Source organism: Pteropus alecto, unplaced genomic scaffold (assembly GCF_000325575.1).
Source record: "Pteropus alecto unplaced genomic scaffold, ASM32557v1 scaffold81, whole genome shotgun sequence".
In the NCBI taxonomy this organism is placed as follows: Eukaryota; Metazoa; Chordata; class Mammalia; order Chiroptera; family Pteropodidae; genus Pteropus; species Pteropus alecto.
In genome coordinates this window covers 11,699,350-11,710,840 of record NW_006433378.1, presented here as the reverse complement: position 1 = coordinate 11,710,840, position 11,491 = coordinate 11,699,350, and the positions used below count along the sequence as shown (strand labels likewise).

The window sequence follows — 11,491 nt, the reverse complement described above, 5'->3', positions numbered from 1 at the left end:
AGGAGAATCCTGGGACCCTGACCAAAAGCAGTAAAAGGAGAGAGATGTCTAAATGTAGATTGGAGAGTAACTAAGGCCCACCAACTTTGCCTTCAAGTTAGACTGGCGCTGTTTAATATTCTTAAAAGCCAAGACTAGTATGATGAACTCACCAGAAGCTGCACCAATGGTAGAATTCGAAGTCTTCTAAGACATGTTTGATCCATATTCTGCTTTCCCTGAATGTCTGAGTCCTTAAAGATAAACTTTCTGTAGTGGTGAAGTCCTTGTTGACCTACTGTATCCTCTCCTGCCCTTTGATGTCTTTGTGCCTGTTTTGTTTTCCAAGCTATAACAAATATGTTTTCTATAAATACTCAAAATGATACTTCTACCCACATGAGAGGAATATCTTAACCTTTAACAATAATATTAACAACACCAATCTTCCTTTTTCAGGTTTTATTAAGGAAACAGCCATTGATTTGTGTGTTTGAGTTACTTTTATATGTTTATAAAAGTGTAAAAGGTACAAAGAAAAAAATGTAATTAAAAAACCCCAAGCAACCAAAATTAAAAAAAGGTTAGGACACCAAAAAAAAAAAAAAAGTTAAAAAAGAGTGAAAAACTTTATATAATTAAAATGAAACTAAAAAGGAATACTAGAATCAAAAAACAATATAATAGTAAGAACATACTTACTGTTCTAGGGTCTTCATATGTTTCATGTCATTTAATCCTACAACAACCTTTAAGGTTAGAATGATCATTGTATCGCCATTGTGAAGATGAGGTAACAAAAGAACATAATGATTGAGTATTTGTCCAGTCGTGCAGCTAACAGAGCCAGGATTTCAACTTCACTATCTGGCTCAAAGCTAAAGTTTTTGCCCACGACTCACATTACTAATCGTTAAATCAACCTTGAACCATTAATTCCAGAACTAATCATTTATTGATAAACCTTGATAAAAACTGCAGTAAAATAAAATCCAGTATTTTAAATGACAAAAAAAAAGTGCAAGATGCTAAGTTCTGAGGCATTAGATATGGACTTCATTGTTCCAGTGGATGAAAGGTACAGGACAAACACCCTTTCAGTTTCTTTAAGGCATTGTCTCACCTGAAAGAGAGTGGAAAACACTCTCTACAAAGATTGTTTTCCTCTTATTTATCATAACGGCTATGAACGTTCCTTGGAAGTCCCCTATACACAGATAGAAAAGGGTGAGTGTTGGCTTAGCCTAGAGAAGACATTGAACCTTCCTTTGAAGAAGGAATGGGTGGGTCCACCAAACTAACTCAGAAAGACAAACTATGCCCAATCACTTCTGATCTCAGAAGCTAAGCAGAGTCAGGCCTGGTTAGTACTTGATGGGAGAACACTTAGGAAGGCCAGGTGCTATAGGCATAAAAAAAAAAAAGACAAAAACCACATCATCTCTCTGTAACCAGTAGAAAATAGCAAAATTAAGATATTTCCAGCTGAAAGGCATACTTTTATACCAAAATTAAAATCTGGAATAAATAAAAGCCAGGAAGAAAGATCAAGAGTGGAGAAGTTGTGAGTCTCCAGTCGAGTCGAAGAAGGATCAGGATAATTGAGAGAAATCTTCGGTTAAGACAGTTGAGAGCACGAATGTAACAGGTTTTCAGGGAAAAGAAAGACTAGGAACTTAATGGCTTACGTCGCATGGAGGTTTCTCTCTCTCTCTGTCCTATTCTAGCTCAACAGTTGACACTTGTAGGTCCAGGCTATGTACTTCCTTTTTCAGAGCAGTCACTTAGCTTCTGGCTTTAAATTAGGGCTTGTTGGACTTTGAATTGAATGAAATATGAAGAACAAAGTGACATTTGGAAAGGTAAACAGAGAAGATCTCCTTTTCCTAGGTTGTTCTTAGACAGCATGCATTTTTCAAAAGATGAATTATATTCAACAGGAATAAAGTTTAATAAATTATGATGCAGCAATTCTGTGCAGTTATTAAAATCAATCATTATGGAAACTGTTGAACAACGTAAATAAGTAAAAAAAAAAAATCAGACATCCAAGTTAAAGGTACTGATTTTAACTTTGTTAAGTAATATGTGAATATGCAAACGAGAACTCAAGGTATTAAGCAAAAACTGATATTACATTTATGTCTTTATAGATAATTTTTCTACTAATTTGTATCATCTTTCAGATAAAAAAAATTTGAAGTTTTATATTAAAATGTTAATTTCTTTGTATGGTATTCCATAATTTCTTTAACTATCCACAGCATTAAATAACTAGAAGTTTAGTTTCTGTTTTTTTAATTTGTGTTTCATTTTATCTGTATGTGTTTTTTTCCCTAGGAGTGGAAACTCATCAATGCCAGTCTTCTCTACTGGAGGTGGACCATTTGTAAAATTAAACACAGCACCTAATGGCAGCTTAATACTAACACCAAGGTAAGTTCCAAAATCTGTTCTTGGACTAGTTGTACATGGATGGGAAGGAGGTAGATTTTTGAAGCCAGTCAGATTTTAATTCTACCACATACTAGCCATATCATATTGAAAGTAATTTAACTTTTTTATTCTACAGGTAATCTCAAATAGTCTGTAATTGATCCTATATGATAACATTGCCTAACCCCCATATAAATAATGACAGTCAAATGAGATATTGTATATGTAATTGTTAAACACACTGTTAGCAATTCAGTATGTCTTAATTCTATATCCTTGTTATCCGTAGCTTCAGATTCATAAACAAATAAGTTCCATTGAAAGAAATTGTGAGACTTGGGATAAATAGGTCCAATGTGTATCAGATCAGAGAGCAACATCAATTAGCTATCATCAAAAGAGAAGAAAGATAGGAAAACATCAGGTTAATCTTTTCTTTCTGTCTTAGCAAATAGAACATGGATATTAAGTGAAGGAGTCCAGACTTTTAGTGGTGCCTACACATTCTCTTTTGCTCTTTAAATTAGGTTTACTTTTATAGCTTGTACTAATGTTTTAAAAAGCAGCATTCTTTTTATATTCAAAGATCTGTTTTAGCTTAGTTTATGTCATTTCTCCTGTTTGAGCATTAACGGTAATTTTTGTTGACATTGACTTCTGAATCTTACAGTTCCATCAAAGGACATCTGTGGGCGGGAAGAAAGTAACAGCAAGAGCAGCCATAACAACGAATGAGAATTTAAGATGTCCTTGCTGGTGTATTAGCCTGTAGTTTTTTGTTTAATATACTTAATGATGAAAATGAAATTATTCAGCTATTCATGAAAAGTTACCATTTCTGTGAGCTCAACCAATAAAACAAATTGATAAAGGGATATTTTTAGTACCAAAGGAATTTGCAATTGAACGTTCTGTATGGATGGTTTCTAGGCCGTGAGATTTTCTATCTCATAAGAGCTGAAGCAAAGCATCTGCAAGAGAGAAAGAAGACTTCTAGCTTTCCTTTCTGTGAGGCATGTCTAAATTTACATTACCATTATAGATCTTGAGCAGCTTGCACATTGAGATTTTCTTTCATTTTTATCTTATAGACATTTAAGAATGATAAAAACAAAGGAGACCATATAAAAAAAAAGTTCCTCTTAATTAGATGCAAGTTGCAGAAAAAAACTAAGTTATTCTATGCATATCAACAAAATGCCAGTATCGTCTTACCTTGATGTCTCTATTGTATGTATGTTTGTTATTGAAAGAGATACCTTTTATAGGCACAAATACTTAAACCTTTCATCACCTCAACAAGCCAGAGACATCCTTAATCATTTCCTTGGTTAGCCACCTTATACTGGTTTGGTGGAAATCAGACATATACTTCATTAGTTAATTTATTTATGTATATATTCATTTATTGCAGAGATTATCACGATAATAATTTTCACCCTATAAAAAGTGTTGTTTTTGCTCTAGTGGTACTAATTTAAAAAATAAGGAAATAAAATAAGGAAAAAAAAAGAGGATATCAAGGAAGATAATTCTTCCAACTATGAAAATCTACTAACCTATATCCCCACTTTTTTCTCCTATTGTGAGGCATATGCAAGACTCAGACTGTTATTTCTCGCTCCTGGGAAAAATCATGCAACATGAAAGCAGCAACCTGAACCGATGTAACTGGAAATGCAGGATTCAGGCAGCTGCCAGTGCTGGATTTCCCTTCCTTCCAATTCTTCACACCATTTCAACAGCAGTTCTAGAAGTCAAATAAAATTTGACGTAATGTATATTGATTAACATTGTGTTCTAAGCATGGTGCTAGATGCAGGATACAAAGTGCTTATCAAACACTTTATTGAATGCGTATCATGTGACTGCCACTGCAGTAGGATGTTTACAGAGGCCATGTCCAGGCCTACAGCACTGGTCGTGTTGTTCTGCTAGAAGGATGAGGAAACAGAAGCCTGATATTGATCACTGACTTGGACAAGCTCACAGAGGCTGCAGGCAACATAAAGATTCTAACCCGTCAGACTTGAAAGCCCTCTACTTTTTCCCTCCACTGCGCTGTCTTCGAAGTTCCCCAAGGCAACAGCTCACTTTCAATAGCAATTCTGGAAAGGAGAAAGAAAGAAAAAGAATAGCCTTTTCAACAACAACAACAAAAAAGGCCATGTTGTTAGGCATATTTTGGTAGGGAAATTAGTTCATCTTGTTAATACAACAGATAGAAACCCATCCATTTACATCACAGTATTGCCCCACTAGGCTGAGAGAAAGACACAGGATCATGGCATTGTCTCTCTTCCTGCCCAGAGGGCTAACCTAGCTCTGACTTCAGCAACAAAGGCCAGGACAGTAATTCCCTTTCTCTCTAATCTCTCTAAATACACCTGGACAAATAATAGATTCACTGCTCATTCTGACCAGAGGTTACTTTTCCATGATGAGATGCTGCATGTGTATGTTTGAGTATAAAATTTTTGACTAAAATGCATGAAGAAAGAGGTTCAAAGTTTAGTTTAATTTTCTTTTCTGTGCTGACTAAAAAGAAATTCATCAATTTTATACATACCACAGAGTATTAATCATAGTCTAATACGTAAGAATGATGAACCATTTTGAATATGGATTTTCGTTGATGAGTACTATAGATGTAGACAGAGTTTAGATGAAACTTGACACATCCTAGAAATTATTTCTTTCTCAACCATGAGACGATAATAGAAGGGGGGTTAACTGAGGCTTTTTTGAGGAATTATGAATACATATTGATATATCCATATCTAGTTATACATTCATGCACATTGCTTATTAATAAGATATATTTCCTCATACTGCAATTGGAATTATCTTCTATTCTAAAGGCTATGTCAATCAGATCACATTAATGCATATGATTTCAAATTAGCCTCTTTGTGTACGTTCCACAAACACTAAATTGCTTTGATTGTACTTATGATCTCATATCAATCTTGGGTCTTGTTTTGTGTTTTGTTTTGTTTTCCCCCCAAATTTCAGACACTTAAACAACACGCACAATAGATGTAGTTAAATATATAAATAGAAATCATCAAAATGATATGGTTGTGCATGTGTGTGTTTTAATGTGACCAATATCTGCAGTGGCTGCATCAGGAAATAGTGTGGGCAAGTACTTTAATTCCTTGTGTTATACTGATCTCTAGTGGTTGATAAGTATAACACATTTTTAATTGTTTTTAAGTTTTGTTTAAAATAGAATTCTTGGCTTTGAAAAAGTTGGTATGCAAATATTTAAAACAGGCAGTGAGTTTTAAAATTATTTATTCTTAGACTTTAATATATATTTGTCTATTTATATGTTTACTCCCCCTGAAAGCAGGACCTAGAATTAATTCATCATTGAATTCTCTGAATGAAGTTCACAGCCTCACACACAGAGTGAGGCCCTAAATAGTTGTCTGATTAGGAATATTGAGGCATGTTCTATATTACAGAATGAAATCCAAGGTTTGTTCAAGCAAAATAACAGTAGCTATCATTTATCGAGTGTTTATTGTGTATAAGGCACTATAATTCCATTGAAAATTTTTTTTACTTCTCAGAAATTCCAATAAAGTAAATGCTATTGTCCTCATTTTATGGATGACAAAAGGGAGTCTCAGGGTTACTGAGCATCTTACCCAAAATCTTATGAAGTATAAATGATAGAGTTAAGGGTAAGAACTCAGCTCAACTGACTTTAAACTGAGGATTTTTCTGCTGTGCATTTCAGCCTCCCTGAATTTCATATACGATACTTTCATTTAAAAGTCCATTTTACTAAAAAAAAAAAAAAAAAGTAGGCAAACCTACCCTATGTTTTGCTTTAAAATGCTAAGTGCACAAATTCTAAAATATAATTGTTCTTTTATTACAGTGAGCAGTGTTTACAAGATTCCCTGATTCTGTTACAATGTAATCACAAATGTAAGTAAATATTTTGTCATGTTTTCCTCCAAGCCTTCAGTTTAAAATTCTGAATAGAGTTGATATGTCACCTGAAGGTTTTTTGTAGCGATTCACTCAATTTCTGTGATCAGAGGAAATCCAGCAAAATAAAAGAGATGCTCTTTCTTCAATTATTTTATTAGCATGTGGAAAAAAATTAGTGGCTCAAAAAGTCAGCCCAAAGATTATTGGAGGAAATAACGCCAAGGAAGGAGCCTGGCCCTGGATCACTGCTCTGTATTATGACGACCAACTGCTCTGTGGAGCTTCTCTCGTCAGCAACGACTGGCTGGTGTCTGCCGCCCACTGTGTGTATGGGTAAGTGTGACGTCATAATGTCCCTTCTCGAATGAGATGACCACAGCAGACACTGTGCATCCCATTTCATGCAGCCTCACAAAACCATCCCATCAGGAAAACGTGCCCACTGTTTATGACATTATAAACTTTCCAATCATTTTTCCATTAAAATCATGTATAAAAATAGAGTAAGTTCAATTAAAAATCCTTCCTCATTAGGTACTTATATCAAGTATTATGTTTCCTACTTACATAAACATTGAAATTTTTACCTAGTCACAAGGTAAGCATTTTAAAGGTATAAAATTAGTATTTAATGTATATATTGTGCTGATTTTATTGTCAGCAAATTGTCAGTATCAACAAAGCATGTATAGATAGCCCTCTAGTTCCAAGCAAATTGTGCTTGGAAATTTCATGTGTAAGGACTCTGTTATGAATTAGGATAAAAATGTTTACTTATTTCTAAAGTTAGATCTATGTTGATACTACCCATAACTAAAACTTAGAACTAATATCAAGCGTACTTAATTTTTTTTTGTAATATGACAAAATACATGTTGAATTCCAGGATTTATCTTCTCTCTAGAAGCAGCCATTCTTAATGCAATGCCACAGGAGAAAATAGAGTTGGTAGACAGAACAGGGAGAAAATAAATTTTCCTGGGCTCAAGAACATGTTAATTCTCTGCTTCGGCATGAAAGATGGCACTTTTTTAGGTAATCACAATCCAATTCTTCTGGTAGCATCCTCAGAGAAGATTCATAAACCCAAACCTAGGGCAATTTCTTGCCACTAACTAAATAGAAGAAGCCTCCAAAAAAATGACCTTACTTGTAAGGGTTAGAATGAGCTTCTTAGCCAGCATCCAGAATCTCTGAGGAAAGAACCACATGTGCTCAGGCATGGAAGATGCAGGCACAGTTAGTCAGTCAGATTAAAACACTTACTCCCGACCAATACAAACATTGTAAGTTCTTGGATAGATGGAGAAAAATTGTAGACACAGAAGGTTGGGAAAATGTGACAGAAATAGGGAAGACTAGGGAGAATGAGCATTAAAGCATTGAGCCTACGCCTAAATACCCTTTGTACCAGAGTGGGGGTAAACCCGGATTCATAATCCTAGGAACTTGTCAATGAGGACTCTCAGCCAAATCACAGGTTGGCCAGTTACCTGGGCCACAAAGGAACAGCCCATAGTACTGCTTGCCCATCTACATCTACAGCTCTGATTCTATGCACTGAGCCTTACAATTCAGTGGCTAAACTACAACCTCCCCCATATCTAAAGTGCACCTTCTTGACCTTGCTGCCTCTTGATAATTATATTTTAATCTATTTGCAACCATAGCCTCGGGAAAGTGGCTATGGAATTTGACCTCCACATGTATTAGAGCAATTTTCTCATTCCTCTGCTAAACATGACTTTAACATTTACCTATATATAATCTATGCCTTGGGCATGTCACAGATGGGTGACCTATATCCTAACTGTGTTATAAGTAAAAGGTATCTGTAGCTAAAGATTCAGTGTTCTCTGTTGTACACAAGTAGGTGTTAGTAAGTTAGCAATCTCTTGTATTGACCTCGGATTTGGTAAATTCTTCTGTTTGATGTTCTTGCAGAACACATGCTTCCTAAATGTCAACCAAGCTTGCAGTAATTTTAGTGACATCTTTCAATTACCTACCTTACAGCTATACTTATTGCAGGTCAATGATACCAATATTGAATCTTTTCAAACCACAAATATACAAAAAGCAGTTTCATTTAATATAAACACATGTTCAGTCATATAGAACATAAAATGTCTTTTCACACAGTTTCAATGTGAACACAAGCAAACAATGGTAAGCTACAATAGAATCGTGATGAATACCGACTTATCCTCACTAAGCTTGCATTTTACTCTCCTCAGTCACTCACTGGCATTACTTCTTTCTCCAGTTCCCCAGAGTTCCAGTTTCTTGCTTTCTACTTCATGTCCCTATCCAAGCAAGAAAGTTTCTGATCGTACTTCAGATATTTGATGAAAAAATATTTTACCAGTTAATGCTGCCTGTTATCTGTCTTTTAAAAGTCCTAACAATGCAGTAAAAAGCTTAATTTCCTCATACATAAATAAAAGAACCAAATCAAGCAACTTACTGAAATCCACTTGTTCTCATTGTAAATTTGTTCCAAGTCTTTTACCCTGCAAGTGGTTAAATGGTTTAATTGAACAACTCTTCTCTGTCTACATTCTTACTGTCCTCACCCCCATTTCCATTCAGCCTCAGTGTTCAGGAAAACTAAATATTCCCGTCCCTGTTCTGTTTCTCTATCACTGATTTGTCTTCTTTTCCAACTTTACAAGAGAGATTTGGAAAGTATGAGCCAACTTTGCTGTGGTTTAAAGTCTAGGTTGACTTTGAACAAGGGGACAGGATTTTGATCCTATTTATGCTACTGACTTCATTTGACTTAGTATCTCTGGGTTTCAGAATCTTCATATGTAGGGTGTTTATAGGTATGTACTTCCTGGGGTGATTGTCAGTACAAAATTAAGAAGCTGTAATACTTTCTCATACTGTGAATATAGTTGTGCAATAAAAATTTTATCGCACTGCTATTCCTACACAGGAAAGATCCACAAAAAAAGAGTCTAACTCTTGCTTAGAAAGTCAAGAGACAGTCAGCATATTTATTTTTCAAATGTTTTATATTGACATAATTTCAAAACATGGACAAAAATTGCAAATAATAGTATAGAGAATTCTTTTATAATTTTACTTAGACTCACCAATTGTTTAAATTTTATGCTGTCAAATCTTCCTTATTCTTTCCAATCTGGAGAAATTCTTTTTCAACTGTTTTATAGTAGTTTAGACATTGTGCTTCCTTATCATTAAATATTTCAATGTGTTTTTGCTAAGAACAAGGATATTTTCTTATGTAATCACAGAAAATGATGGAAATTTAACATTAATGCAAAAACAATTATCTAATCTACGGTATGTATTCATTTTTGTCAATTGTCCTAAATAGGCCCTTACAACATTTTTGGCTTGTTTGTATTTTTGCCACCCAAGAACCACTTCAGGGTAATGCACTTGGTTGCTATGCCTCTTTCATTTCCTTTAATCTGAAATAGCCTTTCTGTCAGCCTTTCTATCTTTCCAGCTTTCTTAGCCTTTGTTTCTAGTTTTTTATTTTATTTTTTAATATAAGCAAGTTATTTTGTAAAAAGTCCTTATATTTGGGAAAACTGTTTAAGCTCCTCCTTTTTTAGCGCTGATGTATCCTCATTCTTTGAGAATGTCTTTACTTTCTGGCAAAATAAGATGTTCTGAGTTCATCTTTTACCTTCCCTGCCCCAGTCCTCAAATCAAGCTTTCTCTAAGAAACTCCAGTTCCATTTAGCTAATTTTAGTTCCTTCTACATTTAATATTTTTAAAAAAGATATTATAAGAAAAATTTTAAAAACGAAACGAGGTATCGTATGCTCATTGCTATTGCTTTTATGTCCTGCTCCTAGGCGCTCTCAACTGACACAATTATATACCTGTAAATATGATAGCTCAATCTAAAACAGAACACCACGGGGTATATTCTTGTCGTGTCTCCTTCCGTATTTGTGACTATTATCTCGAATAACAGGAAACCTGTTCCTACTATTCACAAAGTATTTGTGGATTTGCGCAAGCCTGGAACCCAAAAAGTAGTTTGAGAATTGTAATCTTACCATTTTGTAAAGCAAACTTAGCAACCAAGGTTTAATATTTGTTTCTCAGTTTTTCCCAGGGACATACAGCAAAATGCTATAATCTTTAGTGCACAATTTGGCGAGTTTTGAAAATATATACACCTGTATAACTCAAACTCTTTAAGACATTTTCATCACCTAGAAAGTATTCTAATACCTCTTCCCAGTCAATGACCATTCCTACTTGTAGAAGCAACTACTCTTCAGTCTGTTGTGTGGGCAGTTATATACAGATTTACAGTCTGAATCACATCAATTGAATAGACATATATCAATGATGAAATTATTTGTAGAGGGGCCTCTTGCCACTTTTCCATTCTTTGATTTTTTAAATTTAATTTTAATTTTTTTTTGTAACCACTTGTGCTGATATGGCTCGACGTACAACTCCCCTCCCTATCACATGTGACCACTGGTGGTGCTCAATCTTTCTGGCACCTGCATTGCTTCCTGTTTTTCATATATTCATTCAGTCAAGTGATATTTACTGAGCACTTATCGTGGGCCAGGCATTTTTCTAAGTTTTTGAGATAATAGTACTCTAAAGACCAACGAAGTCCTAATAATGCTTATATTATAGGGTAGGGTAGAAAAAACTGAAACCTCCAGAAGCCTTGCTATTTCTGTTGACCAGGAAGTGATTGGCAGAGGGGTAGGAACAATATTAGACCAAATCGTAAGCCCTGGTGAGGACTCAGTAAGTCATGGTAGATGGGATGTGAGACCATTTGGAAGGCTGAAGAGTGATATTATCTAACCGGGCTGTTGGTGTGGAGGCGAGAATTCTGGGAGGAGCAAGAGTGAAAATCAAGGAGACCAGTTAAAAAGAAAACGGTAGCCAGAAGACTGTGGCTGAGGAAGCTGGACAAATAGCTGGATCTCATTAGTAAGTTCAAGTGGTTAGAGTCATCTGAATTTGCTAATAATCACTTTTTTCAAGAATTGTATGTTTTTTACTCTATGTTTAATTTATATATTTATATTTATGAAAAATTATAGTCTCCACACCATGTTGCATACTTTGAATTTAATATATTTATTTTTATATATACATTTTTAT

General features: G+C 34.7%; 1 protein-coding gene across 1 annotated transcript in view; it reads left to right on the top strand.

Moving 5' to 3' along the window:
- The window catches only part of TMPRSS15 (transmembrane serine protease 15), a 109,594-nt gene that overhangs the window by 85,482 nt on the left and 12,621 nt on the right, over window positions 1–11,491 (top strand). Inside the window, 3 exon segments of the mRNA XM_006908283.1 lie at window positions 2,320–2,415; window positions 6,311–6,360; window positions 6,525–6,699. Coding sequence (XP_006908345.1) covers window positions 2,320–2,415; window positions 6,311–6,360; window positions 6,525–6,699 — 321 coding nt within the window.